The following is a 19,379-nucleotide window of genomic DNA, read 5'->3' on the forward strand; positions in this document are numbered from 1 at the left end:
CAGATTAAAAAGCGGAATCGGAATCGGAATCACTTGCAGTGTGCAAGAGGCCTAAGGTCTTTTTGAAAAAAAAAATGGGTGTTTCAAGCAAGTAAGGCGGCTTTGCTATTAACTGCTAAATTCGGCGGCTTTTGGCGGTTTTTAAGCACAAATACTTTTTTCATTTGAAACTTTAAAATCGATTTTCTCAAAAATGATTAGGTCACCTTTATAATCCATGCAATTTTGGTGATTGTAGCAGGTATGGGGGCTTTGCTATTAACGTTAAAGTGAAATCCATGATCACGGATGTAACCAGGGCTAAAATCAAATCTAAAACTCTGATTCAAATCCGGATCACGATCACGGCATATCCGGATTTCGATTCTGCTGTGAATGGATTTACTCGAATGTGTGATTGGGGGGTATCCGAGCAATATTAGAGTTGATACAATATACAGGTATAGCGGTATGATACAGGTACAGCGGTATTTCAGGGCTGCCCGCTGTGCTGTATCATTAGCCGGGGCAATGTCCCCATCAAGGTAAACTAGAAGACAGGCTTCTGAGTGACATTAGACCGTCCTCTGGGGACCCGATGTCATGATCCTGAAATATCTCACTGAGGACTTCGCCGGCGCAGAACGCAGGAGACCCACGCGATGACATTTACACGGGCGGCTGATGGAGGGGAGGCGGCATCGGAAAGAATGAGTGTAATTATGCCCATTTCCATGCAAATCATCCCTGACGTTATCATCATTCTGCAGCTGAGATGACACAGACCTGCCACCTTCATGTTTAATTACAGAACACATGTATAGAGCACCGGGTCAGGCTGCGGGAATATGAATGAGCGTTAGACTGATGTAAATACGTGGGTTGCTTGTAACCAACTGGCGCGCTGCTGCTGCTGACATTTAAAGAAGAACTCCACCAAGTGTAGACAGCTCCTTCAATGTACCCTTTGTCATTTATGTATTAAAGCGAATCTGTACTGTCTGATTTGTACAATAAAAAACATACCAATCGAGTCACTGTGATCTCATGGATTCCTCTTTGCCGTTTCCGCCGATCCCCGCCACGATCCTGGCTTTTAATCGCCAGTTTTAATAGGCAGTGTTTATAAACCAAAAACATGGCTGCTAACCAAGAAGTGATGTATGTGTTTAACCACTTCGGTACCAGCAGCCTCTGCCCCCTTAAGGACCAGAGGCTGCTAGTATGCTGAAACGCCGCATTCCAACGAATCGCCGCAATAATCCGTCGCTCCCACCGGTCACGCCGCTCTGTCCCCGCCGCAGGCTGCTCTCTCTGCCGTCTCTATGACATAGTGAATTATCTGCACTCCAGTCAGGGATTCTCACAGTTTCTCAGCATGGGCAGCTCCCTCCCCCTTCAGACAAGCTGAAATTGAGAGCAGAGACCTGTCTGTGAGGGATAAAAAAAGCACACACACAGAGCCTGCAGGGGGCGTGGAGGGGGTGTGCATAAATTCTCCCTATCACAGCAGAGGCAGTGCATTCCTCTCTGGGTCGACAAAGCTTGACAAAGAAAAGAAGATTAGATATATTACAAAGACAGTGCAACTAGAAAAGGCTGCAGTAATCCAGACCACATTAGAACAGGTATAGGAACTTATAGGATAGAAGAAATAATGTTGAAAATTTTGTTACAGAGTCCCTTTAAAGCAGAACTGAACGCAGAACTTCCTCTCTGCACTAAAAGATACACAACAGCATAATAACCTTTAAAGAGACACTGTAAGAAAAAAAAACCCTCTGGGGGATACTAATCTCGGTAGGGGGAAGCCTCAGGGTCCCAATGAGGCTTCCTCGTCTTCTGCAGCTTGGGGGTCCCTCGACAAATCCTGACAAGGCGTATAAGCCTAATGTTTCAGTCCAAAAAAATGTGCTGAAAAGTTACCCCCTCGGCTTATATGCGAGTCAGTGAGGCAGAACAGATGGTGGAGTATGCTTTGTTACTGGCAGAGGAGCATAAGGATGGTGCACTAGTGATCCTGCTCTTGCCAGCTGGCTCCCTGCTGTGTCCGTGCCCCCCATCCCCTGCAACATGGTGTGCAAAGTGCGCTGCTCAAGACTACCTGTGTCCCCTGGCTGTGGAGCAAAGCGTGCAAGCAACGTGTCAGCAGTACAATGATCGGGGATTCTTCCTGTGTGGCAATCGCTGTGTCTCATATCTATGACGCCATCTAGTGGCGTCATGAGACACAGCTCTATCATCCTTGGGGCACGTTTGGCTATGGGGAGGGAGGCTGACTTGTACTGGGGGCACATCTGGCTATTGTGGAGGGGGCTATACTGGGGAGGGGGCTTATACACGAGTCAATCACTTTTTCCCGGTTTCTGAGGGAAAAGTGGGTACCTTGGCTTATATGCGGTTCGGCTTATATACGAGTATATATGGTAATACTTGAAAAAATACAGTAGCAATATTATTATTATTGCATAAATTATGTGACCCCTTTGGAATTATATGGATTTCTGCACAAATTGGTCATAAAATATGATCTGATCTTCATCTATGTCACAACAATAGACAATCCCTGTCTGCTTAATCTAATACCACAAACAAATAATTAAATGTTTCCATGTTTGTATTGAACACCATGTAAATATTCACAGTGCAGGTGGAGAAAGTATGTGAACCCCTAGACTAATGAAATCTCCAAAAGCTAATTGGAGTGAGGTGTCAGCCAGCTGGAGTCCAATCAATGAGTTGAGATTGGAGGTGTTGGTTACAGCTGCCCTGCCCTATAAAAACACACCAGTTTTGGGTTTGTTTTTCCCAAGAAGCATTGCCTGATGTGAATGATGCCTCGCACAAAAGAGCTCTCAGAAGACCTACGAGATTACAAATTGTTGACTTGCATAAAGCTGGAAAGAGTTATAAAAGTATCTCCAAAAGCCTTGTTGTTCATCAGTCCACGGTAAGACAAATTATCTATAAATGAAGAAAGTTCAGCACTGCTGCTACTCTCCCTAGGGGTGGCCGTCCTGTAAAGATGACTGCAAGAGCACAGGGCAGAATGCTCAATGAAGAAGAATCTTACAGTGTCAGCTAAAGACTTACAAAAGTCGCTGGCAGTTGTAACATCCCTGTTAGCAAACCTATGATATGTAAAAAGCTAAACAAGAATGGATTTCATGGGAGGATACCACAGAGGAAGCCACTGCTGTTCCAAAAAAAAATTGCTGCACGTTTAAAGTTTGCAAAAGAGCACCTGGATGTTCCACTGCAGTACTGGCAAAATATTCTGTGGATAGATGAAACCAAAGTAGAGTTGTTAGGAACACAAAACACTTGGTGTGAAGAAAACAAGGCACAGAACACCAACTTCAAACCTCCTCCCAACTGTGAAGTATGGTGGTGGGGGCAACATGGTTTGGGGCTGCTTTTCTGCGTCAGGGCCTGGACGGATTGCTTTCATCGAAGGAAAAATGAATTCCCAAGTGTATCAAGACATTTTGCAGGAGAACTTAAGGTGATCTGTCCACCAGCTAAAGCTCAGCAGAAGATGGGTGTTGCAACAGGACAACGACCAAAAGCATAGAAGTAGATCAACAACTGAATGACTTAAACAGAAGAAAATATGCATTTTTGAGTGGCCCAATCAGAGTCCTGACCTCAACCCAATTGAGTTGTAGCATGACTTCAAGAAAGCAATTTACACCAGACATCCCAGGAATATTGTTGAACTGAAAGTTTTGTAAATAGGAATGGTCAAAAACTACTCCTGACCATTGTGCTGTGTGATCTGCAACTACAGGAAACGTCTGGTTGAAGTTATTGCTGCCAAAGTGCTTAGTCCAAAATTTGTCGGTAATGTCAAATTTCTACTACTTACTGTAAGTGACAGCAACATAAGAGAAAAGTAATTTATGGCTCATGTTACTCTGGAAGAAACGTACTGGGGTACTTCTTATTTGTATATGTTTACAAAAAGGTCCATAAGATGCCCGTTCAGTATAAGCACACCAAGGTTTAGTTTCTTTTTTCTTCCTGATTTTTGCCCTCTAAGGCTACTTGCACACCAAGACGTTGCGTTAGGTGCTACGTTAAGGTCGCATAACGTGCACCTAACACAACGTATGGTGCTGCAAGAGCCGACGGTAGAGTGAGCCGCGTTAGGCGGCTCGATTCCTATAATGTCTCCTAGAGTGGCGCTGATTGGCCAGCGGGTCCACGTGATGCGGAGCGAGACACTCCGCATCACGTGGTCCCGCCGGCCAATCAGCGCCCGCCAGTGCAGTGAATATTAAGTAGCCATGTGCGCGGCTACTGTAGCTGGCTCTCCCCGCCTCCTCTCCGCCCCCCACTGCGCATGTGCAAACAGTCTAACGCGGCTAACTAACGTGCACCTGTAACGTCTTGGTGTGTAAGCAGCCTTAACCTAGGTGTATCTTATATGCCAGAGTGTCTTATGTTCTGAAAAATACAGTAGTTAATTGAAAAATAAAGCTGTCCTTACCTTCTTCCTGCTACGTAAGGCACCCATCAGCGTCCGACACATGGGCAGGAGGACACAACTGCAGTTGAAGTTGAGGACACAGGCGGAAGCCCTGCTTATACACAATCCTAACTGGACAAACAGAACAAGCGTCAGGGTAAGAATTACAAACTAACTGTAAGCATTACCATTACATTTCATATACTTCACTTTTATTAAAAGAAAATTAATTTACCTGGCGCACCCAATCACAGGTCCCTAAGCCTAAGACTTCTAACAACCACTAGATGGCAGTAACATGGAGGTGTGGCTGCTACAGGAATTGCACTTATTCATGGGGATGCTAAGGACAGACTGTTGTGGAGAGGAGGGGAGAGTTTACGCAATGGAGGTATCAGGCTGTTGATGGAGGTATCAGGCTGTTGATGGGGGTATCAGGCTGTTGATGGAGGTATCAGGCTGTTGATGGAGGTATCAGGCTGTTGATGGGATGAAGCTGTAATCATGTGATCGGATGCACCAGGTAAATGCATTTTATTGAAATATTTTATATTGATATTTTTATTTGAAAACAAATATATTACTAGGTGTATAAAAAAAATATAGGAGGTTTTTGCAGGAAGGCACTTCACAATGACACAAATAAAACAACTATCTACAGACCATTTTCAATACTGTCAAATATAAAGTTAACTAGTTGGTGGCACACGCTACAGGCAGGAGTGCCATCCAATCAGTGCCGCAGCCAATCAGAGCGGGACGGCAGGGAAGGCGTATGCAGGTTGTACGGACACAGCGGCCTGGCCAATTAGTTGGGGGGGGGGGCTGACAAACACAGCATCAAGGCCAATCAGAGAAGGGCAGGGCAGGAAGAGGCTTGTGTAGGGCGGACACACAGAGCGTCATGGCCAATCAGAGCAAGGTGACCAGGAGGGGGCATGTTGGGAAGGAAGGACATGCATATAAAACCAACGCCTTAAAACATGAGGACTGCATTTTTTTTATTTTACAGCCACTAGAGGGTGCTGTTTGTAAATAGATAGGCTAACTCTCATTGAGAATAATGGAAAGTTGGTTTATCTGCCTATCCTCTCCATCCTCTAGTGGCAAAAAGATGGTGTTTTCAATTACTGTCCAAATGCAGGAGGGAGATGGAAGCCTAGTGCTGCTGCCAGTTTCAGACTATGTTTCCTTATTAAAGAAGAGATCATTGTGACTATCTCAAGTGTGCTGCTTCAGACCTTTCAGAAAGGTGGGCGTGTCCATGACCAGTCTGCATTGACTGGAGTGCAGTGGAAAACAGTGAGGTCATCCAGCAGTTACACTGTTAGCTAGGCCATCTGAGTGTCAGAAAAGTATTACAAGTTTTTCAGTACACCTGTAGAAATGGAGGAGGTTAAGCTAGCTCTGAAATGTCTTTTTTCCAATACTAAAAAAATCATGGTAGTGCGGCAGTGAATAGAACATAAATAACTGTTTCCACAATTCATTCCAGCCCCTGACAAGCCATGCTCATTAGTTTCACACTTCTACAGCCACAGGGAATTTAAAGAACAATTTTTAACTTCCACAGGACCTTAGGGCTGCCCTCTGTGGCGTTTAATTATGCCCGTGAATGCAAGATTGTCAAACTGACAAACCGGAACAGGCTCAGCCACTGACCTACCACTGAAAATAAATAATCCGTTACTAGATTGCTACCATGAGCAGGGCTGCTGGGGGCCATACTCTCCATACGGTGCTCTCCTGTCTGCTGCTGGTTGAATAGATAGCTGTTTTTTAGGCTACTTTAAATGGAGTATAAATCGACTGGAGAAGTTTGACATGTCTGATCTTTGCTAAAAGAATGCTGCTTTGGAAATCTCACTGATTAGATTTGATCTATCTGACAGGATGGAAAATCTGGGTCGATCTGCTGCTGGCAACAGATCGATTGCATTGGATCTAATGGTGCAGTAATGCATTTAGATCGATTTTCAATAGATTTCATTCTGAAATCTATTGGAAATCTTTTCCTAGTGTGTGGCACACATCAGATAGATTCCTGTCAGATTCGACTTGACAGGCATCTGACAGAGATCTATCTGATGGTCGAATCTGCTGCAAATCTATAAGTATATGGCCACCTTAAAGCTGGCCATACACTGGCCCGATTTTCGGCCATTTCGACAGCAGATTCGACCACTAGGATCGAATCTGCTGCCAATCGTTCGCACTAAACGCACCCGCCGATCCGATTTCCTCCCGAAATCGGATCGGTCCGTCGATCGCACCGTGCGGAAAAATACCGTCGATCGCCCGCGGGTAGGGAGCGCGTCGCTAGCGGCGGCCGATCCGATCAGGTATACATTACCTGACGCTGGCTCCCGGGCATCTTCGCCGCGCTGCACCGCTCTGTTCCTGCTTCCATCCCAGCGTACATTAACTTCCTGTGTCACTGCAGTGACCAGGAAGTTCAAATAGAGGGCGCTCTATTTGAACTTCCTGGTCACGGAGTGACACAGTGTACGCTGGGATGCGGTGTGGGGTGCAGCGCGGAGAAGAGGACCGGGAGCCAGCTTAAGGTAATGTATATGGGGGGGGGACAGGCGGCAGGAGCAGCTCAACAGATTGTGATCGGTTTCAGGCTGAAACTGATTCACAATCTGTTTGCAGTAAAGGCAGCCATACGATCCCTCTCTGATCAGATTCGATCAGATAGGGATCTGTCAGCTGGTTGATCTAATGGCAAATCGACCAGTGTATGGCTACCCTAAGGCTACTTTAACACCAAGACGTTGCGTTAGGTGCTACGTGCACCTAACGCAAGGCCTGGTGCTCTCTGATGTGGACGTCAGAGTGAGCCGCGTTGTGCAGCTCACTTTGGCGTCCGTGATGCCGTGATGCGTATTCTTGGACGCATGCGGCATCACGTGGTCCCGCCGGCCAATCGCCGCACAGAGCGGCCGCACCAGGAAGTAAACACTGCACGCTCTAACACCGTAGCATGCTGCACTTTCCCTACAACGTGCAGCGTTACATGTAACGCAACGTGGGCAGTGTGAACAGCCCACTTGTGTTACATTGCTGTGCGTTGGGGGACGTTACAGGCTGCACTAACGTGCGCCTGTAACGTCCCTGTGTGTCAGCAGCCTAAAGAAATAGAACATTTAAGGTAGCCATACACTGTTCGATTTGCCATCAGATTCGACCAACAGATCGAATCTGATCAGAGAGGGATCGTATGGCTGCCTTTACTGCAAACAGATGGTTTGAAAAGAAGCTGCGGGGACAGAGGGGGAGTCGTGCCGGCCGGAGCAGGTAATGTATTGCCGCTAGCGTCGGTCGTCGGGCATTCGAACGCCGCTATCGACACACTACCGACCCGCCGGCGATCAAGGGAAATCTTCTGCACGGACGGATCGACGGGAACGATTGAATTTGGACGGAAATTGATAATTCTGTCAGCGTTTGCGCAACGATTTCACAGCAGATTCGATCACAGTGATCGAATCTGCTGTATATCGGCGGCAAAATTGTTAGGTGTATGGGCACCTTAACACTATTAAGCAAAGCAAAAAATAAAAAAATGACCCTTTGAACTTTCCTGCAGTAAAACCTTATCTCAAGCTGTCATCAAAGAAACAGTGAGAGACAGCTTTTGATAATGTTTTACTGCAGGAAAGTTTAAAGGGTCATTTGTTTTGCTTTATTTAATAGTTTAAAATACAGAGTGTGGTTTGTAAACTGCAACTATGAGAGAATGATGCAATGTTATAAAAAAAAATCAATAGAACAAGTTTTTTTTTTCGTATATTTAGTATATAAAGTAATTTTTTAAATATAAAGTAGTTTTTGTGGTTTTTTTTCGCTTCGGTTTAGCTTTAAGTAAATTATTCAGGATGCCCACTTTTACAGTCATTTTCCTACATATTGCTGTATATTGGTATATGGCCCCACCCTCCCAGTGATGCTTAGCCTAGGCTACTTGGATGTGTCAAATGCCCCACCCCTTCCCCCGGCAATCTGGGAGGCCAGGTATATATTGTACTGGCATTACAGCTCTCAGTGAACAAAAATTCCTCACAGGTCACCTGACAGGACTAAGGATGTTTCCACCTGTGATAAATTACAATACAAACTGGGGTGAGGAAAGATTTTACAATGGAGGATCACTGACTAAATCAATTATAAATGAATATTGTAAAACGGGCGGTCAGAGCGGACAAGAATCTAGCGTGTATACAGCGCTAGCCCTACCTTGGCTAGCGAAACGCGGTCCTAGGACGCTGCTCTGAACACTCATCCCATTCCCTCCTACTCAGGGGCGTAACTAGAAATCACTGGACCCCCCTGCAAAACTGTGATTGCCCAAATTCATCCCCCCAACACCCCAGCCCCCCCCCCCCCCCCCAGGCTTTCTGCACAGGTAAACTGAGAACCAATGCTATTCAATTGGCCACTGCACACTTGAATGTGTTTACCCCATGCAGATAGAAACAGACAGCAGTGAAGCACTGGGAGCATTTTCTCTGTCAATTACATTAGCTTCTGTGATAAAACGTGCATGTTTTCACACATATACAAATGGGGCTCGATTCAATATAGCGTGATAACTGATATCACAGCAGTTATCACGCAATCTGCCGCGCGCAAAGGTTTTCACGAGACTAGCGTTACTTTGTGCGATAAGCGAAGGTTTGCGCAACATCACGTGCGCGCAAACCTTTGCTTATCACGCAGAGTAATGCTGTTCACGTGAAAACCTTTGCGCGCGGCAGATCACATGACAACTGCTGTGATAGCAGTTATCACGCTATAGTGAATCGAGCCCATGGTGTGCAGAAAACGCATACATAAAACTGACAGACAAGTGTGCTCCCAGCCTCAGCTTATTACACTTACTCTTTCCTCCTCTGATGGAGCAGAACTGGCTCTGCAGACTTCTCCATTGCTACAGTACCCAGCACTTGGGGAGTGGGTGGAGTGGCCGGGGCGGGGCGTTGTACACAAGAGCCTGCTGCACACTGAATAGGGACTGTCTAAAAAAACCTTTGTCTACAAAACCTTGTATGATTCCTTATCAGTAGGTGAGCAGATGCAGTTATTAAAACAATTGTGAAGAGAGCAGAAAGCTTTTCCTCTCAGTGCCCTTGGTTGCCTGTCTCTCAAGACAGGGAAAATAACCCCCCCCCCCCTGTTGCCCCTATGGCTTCTGGGCCCCCCCTGCAGTTGCATCCTTTGCAGGGTCTATTGTTATGCCCCTGCTCCTGCTCTGTCCAACTCCGTTGTATCCCGCTTCACCAACCAGCCCTCCAGCCCGTTGCAATAACCGGGACAATTCAGCAAATAAAATGTGTGACTTTTATCTACAGTCACATATTTTATTTTATAATTATGATGGCTGAATACTGAGAAATAATGATTTTTTAAATGTTTCTTCTTTTTATTCCTGTTAAAATTCATATAAAATAAAACCATTCTTAGCAAAAAGTACCACCCAGAGAAAGCCCAATTTGTGGCAAAAAAAACAATGTATACATCATTTGGTGTTATAAGAAGTAATAAAGTTGTTGGTGAATGAATGGAAGGAGCGCTGAAATTCAAAAATTGCTCTAGTCCGTAAGGGGAAAAACCCCTTAGTGGTAAAGTAGTTAAAGGACACCTTAAAGTGGAACTTACCGTAACTCAGAACTTCCTTTCTGCTCTAAAAGATTAGGCACAGCATGATCAACTTTATGGAAATAAAATGTCTGCTTTACAATTAATGGAAATCCTAGAGAACCCTGAAGTTTTAACTTAGTTTCACTTTTGCAGGGAGTACTGAAAGGGTTAAGGCCTCAGTGTTTACTGTATGGAGAGCTGCCTTGACAGAGCTCCTGCAATCCATTCACAGTTTTACAGTGGGCAGCACGGTGGCATAGTGGTTAGCGCTCTTGCCTTGCATCGCTGGGTCCCCGGTTTGAATCCCAGCCAGGTCAACATCTGCAAGGAGTTTGTAAGGTCAACCTGTGTCTGCGTGGGTTTACTCCAGGTATTCCGGTTTCCTCCCACATCCCAAAAACATACAGATAAGTTAATTGGCTTCAACCTAAATTGGCCTTAGACTAAAATATACATGTGCTACAGTGTTTCTCAACATTTTATTGGCATGTACCCCTTTTAAAACCCTGTACTCACCAAGTACCCCCTAGCATAGTAAACATTATCACAGGTACCCCTTGACAAATATATATTTAATTGTAGTACGTGATAATTGGTTCTAAACAAAGTCCAAGCATTTACTATTGCTTTTAATTATCTAAAATACTAATATGGTGTTGTTTAAATAAGATTTATAATTTTCTAAAACTCTGCATTTGTTATTCTTGGTTAAATATAATCAAGCCTGGGTACCCCCTGGAACTATCAGGAGTACCCCCTGGGGTACACGTACCACACGTTGAGAACCTAGGTGCTACACAATACATACATAGACATATGACAATGGTAGGGACTAGATTGTGAGCTCCTTTGAGGGACAATTAGTGACAAGACTATATACTCTGTACAGCACTGCGGAAGATGTCGGCGCTATATAAATAATAAAAATAAGTTGCTGATAAGAACTAATTAGACACATTGATCTGACTAAACAAACACAGAACACAGAGCACTGAATTTCTTCAGCAACTATATGTGAATTGAAAACTTTTCATTGTGTGCTGTGTAAAAGTTCAGGTCTGCTTTAAACGAGAAGGATATGGAGTTTTCCACACATTCAACTGCTGCAGTGCTGAACTAGCGAGTACTTTTCCTGCTGAGGCAAGATCACAATTTGTATTCTCCACTGCTAAATGAAGGCTTCCGCAAATAAGTTTATATAATTTCCCTCCATTGTTTGCAAAGACGCTCTCCTCAGTTCGACAAACGTGTTAATTAATGTCCACAGGATCACACAGGGAGAAGTCTCCTTCCTTTCTCGGGCCGCTCAATGACTTTCAGAAAATCCATATTGCCGTTAACCAGTTCATACCGCATTGATTTGCGGTCACAAAGCTAGGATTACACCTCTCTGGGGCATATTCAACAAATTGCTGGTTCTGCAGCTCCATACTGTACAGCGGCAATATGGACATCAGTGGAATTCCATTCAGGGCAACGGCGGGAGAGTGTCACACCACGGCGTACAGCGTGAAAATAGTCCCCCGGATATCCCCCCCGAGTGCTGGAACCTTAATTGGGAAGGCTGCAGAGGTCCAACAAGCTCTCTCTTGTTTGCTGACACAGCAGAAATACCCCCACATCACCTGTCACACACTCCGGGCAGCATACTCCCAGCTCTACTCATGTTAGAAAAGCAGACATGACCGGGGAAAGGACAACTCTCTGTTGTGCACATTCTTGGTATCAGCTATACAGCGGGGCTAAACATAAACACAAAAAAAAGAAAACATCGAACCAAACGGCTGACAACTCCTCATTTGAGGATGACCTATTTCAGTGATCTGCAAACTTGGCTCTCCAGCTGTTAAGGAACTACAAGTCCCACAATTCATTGCGGGAGTCTGATAGCCACAGTCATCATTCATAAAGGCAAATGCATTGTGCATGGGCGGCGCCAGGGGGGTGCTTGGGGGTGCTCAAGCACCCCCTAGAATTGTCCAAGCACCCCAAAAGCACCCCCTGGCGTGAACTGACTTCAGGCGTCTAAGAGACGCCGAGTCAGTTCACAGCGGCAGCCCGAAGCAGCAGAGCAGGGCTACGGTAAGATGGCTTCCGAAAGCCCTGCTCTGCAGACTTGAGGTCTGCAGTGCAGGGCTTCGGGCGGCCATTTTCCCATAGCCCTGCTCGCTGGGTAATGCAGGCTGCAGGCAGGAAGTCACGTGAAGTAAGAGGATCGTGGGAGCTGCGTGCCACAAGGAGGTCGGGACAGGAGGTCTTCTGACTGTAGGTGAGTAAATGGGTTTTTCTTTTTCTTTTCTTTTTCAGGTGGTGCTGCTGATTGTGGTCAGAACTGCTAAAGGGTTGTGCATATTGTGGTCAGATCTGCTGAGGATTGTGCATACTGGGGTCATATCTGCTGAGGATTGTGCATATTGGGGTCATATCTGCTGAGGATTGTGCATATTGGGGTCATATCTGATAATGATTGTGCATATTGGGGTCATATCTGATAACGATTGTGCATATTAGGGTCATATCTGATAACGATTGTGCATATTGGGGTCATATCTGATAACGATTGTGCATATTGGGGTTATTGAACGTGTTTTTTGTTCAAATCTGCTCACATTACGTGTATCTTTTTGAATAAACCTGCACAATTATGTGAATTTTCTGGGGAAAGGGTCACCAAAACTTGGGCCCTGCACTTTTAAAGGCAACCCGAGGTGAGAATAATATTGAGGCTGCCATATTTATCTCCTTTTAAGCAATACCAGTTGCCTGGCTGCCGTGCTGGTCCTCTGCCTCTAATTCTTTCAACCATAGACCCTGAACAAGCATGCAGCAGGTCAGTGGTTTCTGACAATATTGTTAGAACTGACAAGATTAGCTGCATGCTTGTTTCTGGTGTAATTCAGTTCACTACTGCAGCCAAATAGATCAGCAGGGCTGTCAGGCAACTAGACTTGTTTAAAAGGAAATAAATTTGGCAGCCTCCATATCACTCTCACCCCGGGTTCACTTTAAATTACAGTTAGCCCCGCCCTCATCCGGTCATGACCACGCCCATTTTTGGCGTGCCACCGGTTGTAGCCACACCCATTTTTCGACGCAGCGCGCTTCGCGAGCCGCAGGTCATCAGCTACCTCGGAAATTGGTCCAGCACCTGCATAGCACCCCCTAAAAAAAATTCCTGGAGCCCCAATGGCATTGTGGGACTTGTAGTTCCTTAACAGCTGGAGAGCCAAGTTTGCAGATTACTGACCTATTTTGATACTGTTACTGTATTGTTTTTTTTTTAATAGCACCAGCATCTTCTGCAGCACTAATATTAATATCCTAAATAGTTTATCTAACCTGTCTTTGTGTAAAGCCTGCTACACACTTTCCATTTTGTTTGGCCAATGACTGACCACTTTTGCCACCTCCATGCAGTATGAGGACCAACAAATTCTGAATATTAATATTGAGAAAATACTGTATTTTTCACCCATGTGTCGTCCTGTGTCCCAGATGTGTCCTCCTCTGCCCCCATGTCTCCTCTTTTGTCCCCCATGTGTCATCTGTCTTCCTTTGTCCTCCTCTGCTCCCCCCCCCCCCCCCGTCTTCCTGCACTCCCCCTGAATAGATGAAGGCAGCGGCAGCATGTCTCACCAGATCCATCGGCGGTCAGAGACCTCTCCTCTCCCTCACTGCTCCCCTAGTGCCCGCTTCTGCTGATTGTGTCATCACTAGGGGAACAGTGAGGGAGAGGAGAGGTCTCTGATCGCTATGAGTTCTGGTGGATGAGGTGAGATGTGCTGCCCCTGCTTTCATCTATTCAGAGGGAGCAGAGGACTGGGGGGACAGTACAGGGAGTCCCCGACATTGTGGCAGGTCAGCAGTTCATATCGGCGAGCGTTTGTATATCAGGGACTCCTTGTATTTGGCATATAAGATGCAGTGACTTTTTCTTCCCATTTTTGAGGCATAAAAAGTGTGTCTAAGGCGTGGTGCACACCAAAACCCGCTAGCAGATCCACAAAATGCTAGCAGATTTTGAAACGCTTTTTCTTATTTTTCTGTAGCGTTTCACCTAGCATTCTGCGGTTTTGGGTAGCGGTTTTTGTGTAGCAGAATTCATATATTGTTACAGTAAAGCTGTTACTGAACAGCTTCTGTAACAAAAACATCTGCAAAACCGCTCTGAACTGGCGTGTTTCAGAGCGGTTTGCGTATTTCCTATACTGTAATTGGAGGCAGAAACGCCTCCGCAATACAAAATCTGCAGCAGCCCGGGAGTATGCGTTTCTGCAAAACGCCTCCCGCTCTGGTGTGCACCAGCCCATTGAAATACATTACCCTAGCATATCCTCAGCCCCAAGCGGCTTCAAAAACGCCTGAAAACCCGCTCGGTGTGCCCCAGCCCTTAGAGTCTGAAAAATATCGTAAGTAAGCTCTCATATTACATGGAAGTGATAAAATTATCCAATCAAAATTGAAAGTTTGTACCAGGCTTTATTTTCTAGAGCCTGGAACACACATCCAACTTTAATTGGCCAATTTTACTACCACCATGTAGTATGAGGGCCCACAGATGTGAATACTATGAACAGATCAAGTAGGTGAGCTCTCATACTACATGGAAGTAGCAAAATTGGACAGTTATAATTGGAGGTGTGTACCAGGCTTAAAGAAAATGTCAGCCAAATTAAAGCTTAAAGGGAACATCAGCCAAATTAAGCTATGCAAGCTCTATTTACCGGGGGCTTCCTCCAGCCCCTAGCAGCCGCTATGTCCGTCGCTGCAGCTCTGCTCTCAGCCGCTGGCTCCCGGTCCCCGCAGGCGCAGAGGCTAACCTCGCGAGGTTGTCCTCTACTGCGCCTGCGTGAGCACCGCTGTCAATCACTCGCACGTGCGCTGGAGTGTTCTGCACAGGCCCAGAACTATTACGCCTGTGTAGAGCACTCCAGCCCATGTGCCAGTGATTGACAGCGGTGCTCGCGCAGGCGCAGTAGAGGACAACCTTGCGGGACCCCGGGCTGGCGGCAGAGCGCAGAGCTGCGTCGAGGGACATGTCGGCTACAAGGGGCTGCAGATAGCCCTGGGTAAGTAGAACTTGCATAGCTTAATTTGACATTTCCTTTAAGTTTGTAGCTCCTATTGTCACCCTATATTTGGTGCCCCACCTTGGCGAACACCTTCTAGGCTGGACCAGGTTTTCCCACCCACACCAGGGCTTAAGCCTGGTACACACTTCTGACTATAATTGGCCAATCGCTGACCAATTTTACCACTTGCATGTAGTATGATGACTTACTTACACAACTTGCTCATAGTATTCAATATCTGTTTACCCTCATACTACATGGTGGTGGTAAAATTGGCCAATCCTTGGTCAATCAAAATTAAAGATATGTACCAGGGTTTAGGCTGTGTACACACATTTAGTCTTCAATGGCCAATTTTACCACTTCAATGTAGTACAAGGGCCAGTAGATTTTGAATACTTTGAGCAGATCATATAGGTAAGTTTTCAAACTCCATGGAAGTGGTAACATTGGCCAATCAAGACGGGATGTGTGTACAATGCTTGAAGTAAACCAGAGATCATAAAACACACAGGACCGATACTTACCCGGGGCTTCCTTAAGCCCCATAAACATGTGTGAGTCCTCCAGCGGTCTGCTGCTCAGCCGGGATCAGCCGCGGTAATTGCTCGTTACGTCAGTCTGGGTCTTCTGCGTATGCGCGGGTGGTCTGTGCATGCGCAGAAGACCAAGACTGGACCCGACTGAAGCTGCTACCGGGGATGATCACGGCTGAAAGGCAGACCGCGAGAGGAAGGTGAGGGACTCACACGTGTTTAAGGGGCTGGAGGAAGCCCGGGTAAGTATCGGTTCTTTGTATCTTATGATCTCTGGTACACTTTAAAGTAGTCTGAAACTCAACATTTCCTCTTTGTTCTAAAGGATTTATTTACAGCCTTAAACCTACTATCGCAAAAAAAAAAATGTTGCAGTAGAGCATTCAAACAGTTAAACATAACACCTTCTTCTGCAGTGGAAAGCTTCTTCAGCTTATGATCTGCATCCGAAGAGAGAAGAGGTGATAACATTATTTTGTTTACATTCCTCTGTTGCTACAATTAGTTACAACCAGCCACCTGCTGAAACAGAACTGTACTGAGCTGAGAAGCGGAGACATATGAGAAATTATCACTAGAGAACTGCTGTATTTATATATTAAAATCTATGAATACAATGCAATGACAGCTTTCTGAGCAGATAAACTGTACTTTGGAAACTTGTAATTTGTAGACAGACAATATTACTTGTGCACAAATATGATAACTGTATGGGTAAGAAAAAGTAGGAAAACATATATTTATTGAATGTTATAATTCAGGTTGGAGTGAGCTTGAGATGTCTCCCAGAGCAACACTGCTGAATATATGCAAATTAACCATTGTCCCTTACACACTCCAATGAGTTCTGGTTTACCATGAGCTTGCTGGTTAGTCTGTGCCTCTCGGATTTACAAGCCCTACTCCATAGAGCCACATTAATCCATGCCATGCACTGATGAGGATCAAACAATCCGAAACAGTCTGTATGCATGTTGGATTATTATGGCTCTGTACAAATTAACAAGCTGACACATCATTGCATTCCAGCGGTTCTGGAGGTGTGTTTAGCTTCTAAGGGTACAATGGTTAATTTGCATATATCCAGCAGTGATGCACTGGGAGACATCTCAAGCTCACTCCAACCTGAATTATCGCAAATTCTTTCTGTTTTAGGAAAGCAAACTTTTGTTTTTCTTAACATCTTAGTAAGGGGGCTTTTAGGACCATTGTAGTCCCTTACACACTCCAATGAGTTCTGGGTCACCATGAGCTTGCTGGTTAGTCTGTGCCTATTGAATGTTATGTCAGAGTTTTATCCCACTTTAAACAGTAGAGCAGACTGAAAGAAGGATATGGCTGGTTTTTGTGGGCATCACAGGTCGTTTGAGTAGTTTTGATTCCTTCAGACACATCGATAAATGAGAGCCAGACTCTCACATGATTAGATGACATTTTCATAGTCATATGAAGGAACATTCACTTTGTCCACTCCAGTCATGTATGTGCAGCAATTTTAAGCCTCATCAATAGGCCTTTTCCTAAGAGACATCACAGAGCTGATTGGCAATCACTACCATTCCTCCCCTCTGAGGAGACCAGTAAGAAGAAGATTAATGACTATGACATGAAGTTCTTCTTGCACATCTGCTATGACAGCCCCAAACTCAGGGGACAACAAGGTGGCATCAATGGGATGAAGGTACACATCACTCAGTAAAGGTAGGATTTTTCTACTTCTTAAAAGGAATTTTAACCCAAAGTAAAATAAAGGTATGACATATAAAAGAAACTTAAAGAGAACCCGAAGTGGATCTTCGGGGGGCATGTGGGACACAGAGCCATGTTCTCTGCCTAATGACATGTTTCTGCGTCCCCCAACTGCCGCTCTCTGCACCTCCCTACCACCACGATTTAGCCCCCCGAGTTTAGTGACAAGATTTGTCGATATCTCGGAGGTAAACACAGGGGAGAGGAATTCCCTGTTTAAAACGCCCGCCAGGGGCGTTCCTGCAGGGTTTCCCCTTAGCCGCACCCGCTGCCGCTCCCCCGCCTCCCTGCATGCTGTAAGAGATACACAGCCTCTCAGTGCAGCGTGGTGACCCAGGGGCGTTCCTGCAGGATTTCTAGAGCTGCCACTGGGCAGCTCTCTCCCCTTGGCCGCACCCACTGCCACTCCCCCGCCTCCCTGCATGCTGTAAGTGATACACAGCCTCTCAGTGCAGCGTGGTGACCCAGGGGCGTTCCTGCAGGATTTCTAGAGCTGCCATTGGGCAGCTCTCTCCCCTTGGCCGCACCCACTGCCACTCCCCCGCCTCCCTGCATGCTGTAAGTGATACACAGCCTCTCAGTGCAGCGTGGTGACCCAGGGGCGTTCCTGTAGGATTTCTAGAGCTGCCACTGGGCAGCTCTCTCCCCTTGGCCGCACCCGCTGCCACTCCCCCGCCTCCCTGCATGCTGTAAGAGATACACAGCCTCTCAGTGCAGCTTGGTGACCCAGGGGCGTTCCTGCAGGATTTCTAGAGCTGCCACTGGGCAGCTCTCTCCCCTTGGCCGCACCCACTGCCACTCCCCCGCCTCCCTGCATGCTGTAAGTGATACACAGCCTCTCAGTGCAGCGTGGTGACCCAGGGGCGTTCCTGCAGGATTTCTAGAGCTGCCATTGGGCAGCTCTCTCCCCTTGGCCGCACCCACTGCCACTCCCCCGCCTCCCTGCATGCTGTAAGTGATACACAGCCTCTCAGTGCAGCGTGGTGACCCAGGGGCGTTCCTGTAGGATTTCTAGAGCTGCCACTGGGCAGCTCTCTCCCCTTGGCCGCACCCGCTGCCACTCCCCCGCCTCCCTGCATGCTGTAAGAGATACACAGCCTCTCAGTGCAGCTTGGTGACCCAGGGGCGTTCCTGCAGGATTTCTAGAGCTGCCACTGGGCAGCTCTCTCCCCTTGGCCGCACCCACTGCCACTCCCCCGCCTCCCTGCATGCTGTAAGTGATACACAGCCTCTCAGTGCAGCGTGGTGACCCAGGGGCGTTCCTGTAGGATTTCTAGAGCTGCCACTGGGCAGCTCTCTCCCCTTGGCCGCACCCGCTGCCACTCCCCCGCCTCCCTGCATGCTGTAAGAGATACACAGCCTCTCAGTGCAGCTTGGTGACCCAGGAGCGTTCCTGCAGGATTTCTAGAGCTGCCACTGGGCAGCTCTCTCCCCTTGGCCGCACCCGCTGCCGCTCCCCCGCCTCCCTGCATGCTGTAAGTGATACACAGCCTCTCAGTGCAGCGCAGTGACCCAGGGGTCAGGCAAGTGAAAGTGCGGTCCACAGGAGCAGCGTTTTTTGCGGCTACCTGATCTGCTCAGCCCTGCAGATCAGGAAGCCTACTTTTTCTTTAGCCCAACTTGACTTTCTTTAAAACTGGGAGTAGGCACCCCCAAAAATATAAAATAGTAAAAAAAACATTTAAAAGGCGTTGACTTCCATTAAAGCGGATCTCAAGCCCGCAGGTTAAAATGCAGCAGGCTTCCTGTAAAATAAAGTTATGGCTACCTGCGCTATCGTCTCCCTCGCAGCCGTCCCCAAGACCCCAAATCACTCGACTTCTTTTGCATGGCTCCGCCTCGTTCTGGCACGTGGCTCCGCCTTTGTACCCCTATACTCCTTTCACCTGGGGAAGGGGCTGACATCTGGGGGTTCCCTTCTCAAAGAGG

At 46.6% G+C, this 19,379-nt stretch overlaps 1 protein-coding gene across 3 annotated transcripts in view; it reads right to left on the minus strand.

Moving 5' to 3' along the window:
- Positions 1-19,379, minus strand: part of NOX4 (NADPH oxidase 4) — a 310,753-nt gene that overhangs the window by 271,840 nt on the left and 19,534 nt on the right. For 2 of the 3 annotated variants that reach the window (XM_068266792.1, XM_068266790.1), the window contains exon 3: positions 4,472-4,582. In XM_068266792.1, the coding sequence (XP_068122893.1) occupies positions 4,472-4,582 (111 nt within the window). The remainder of the gene's footprint in view (positions 1-4,471; positions 4,583-19,379) is intronic. The other variant, XM_068266791.1, reaches the window with a different exon arrangement.

The sequence above is a fragment of the Hyperolius riggenbachi genome, chromosome 2, assembly GCF_040937935.1.
Source record: "Hyperolius riggenbachi isolate aHypRig1 chromosome 2, aHypRig1.pri, whole genome shotgun sequence".
Classification (NCBI taxonomy): domain Eukaryota; kingdom Metazoa; phylum Chordata; class Amphibia; order Anura; family Hyperoliidae; genus Hyperolius; species Hyperolius riggenbachi.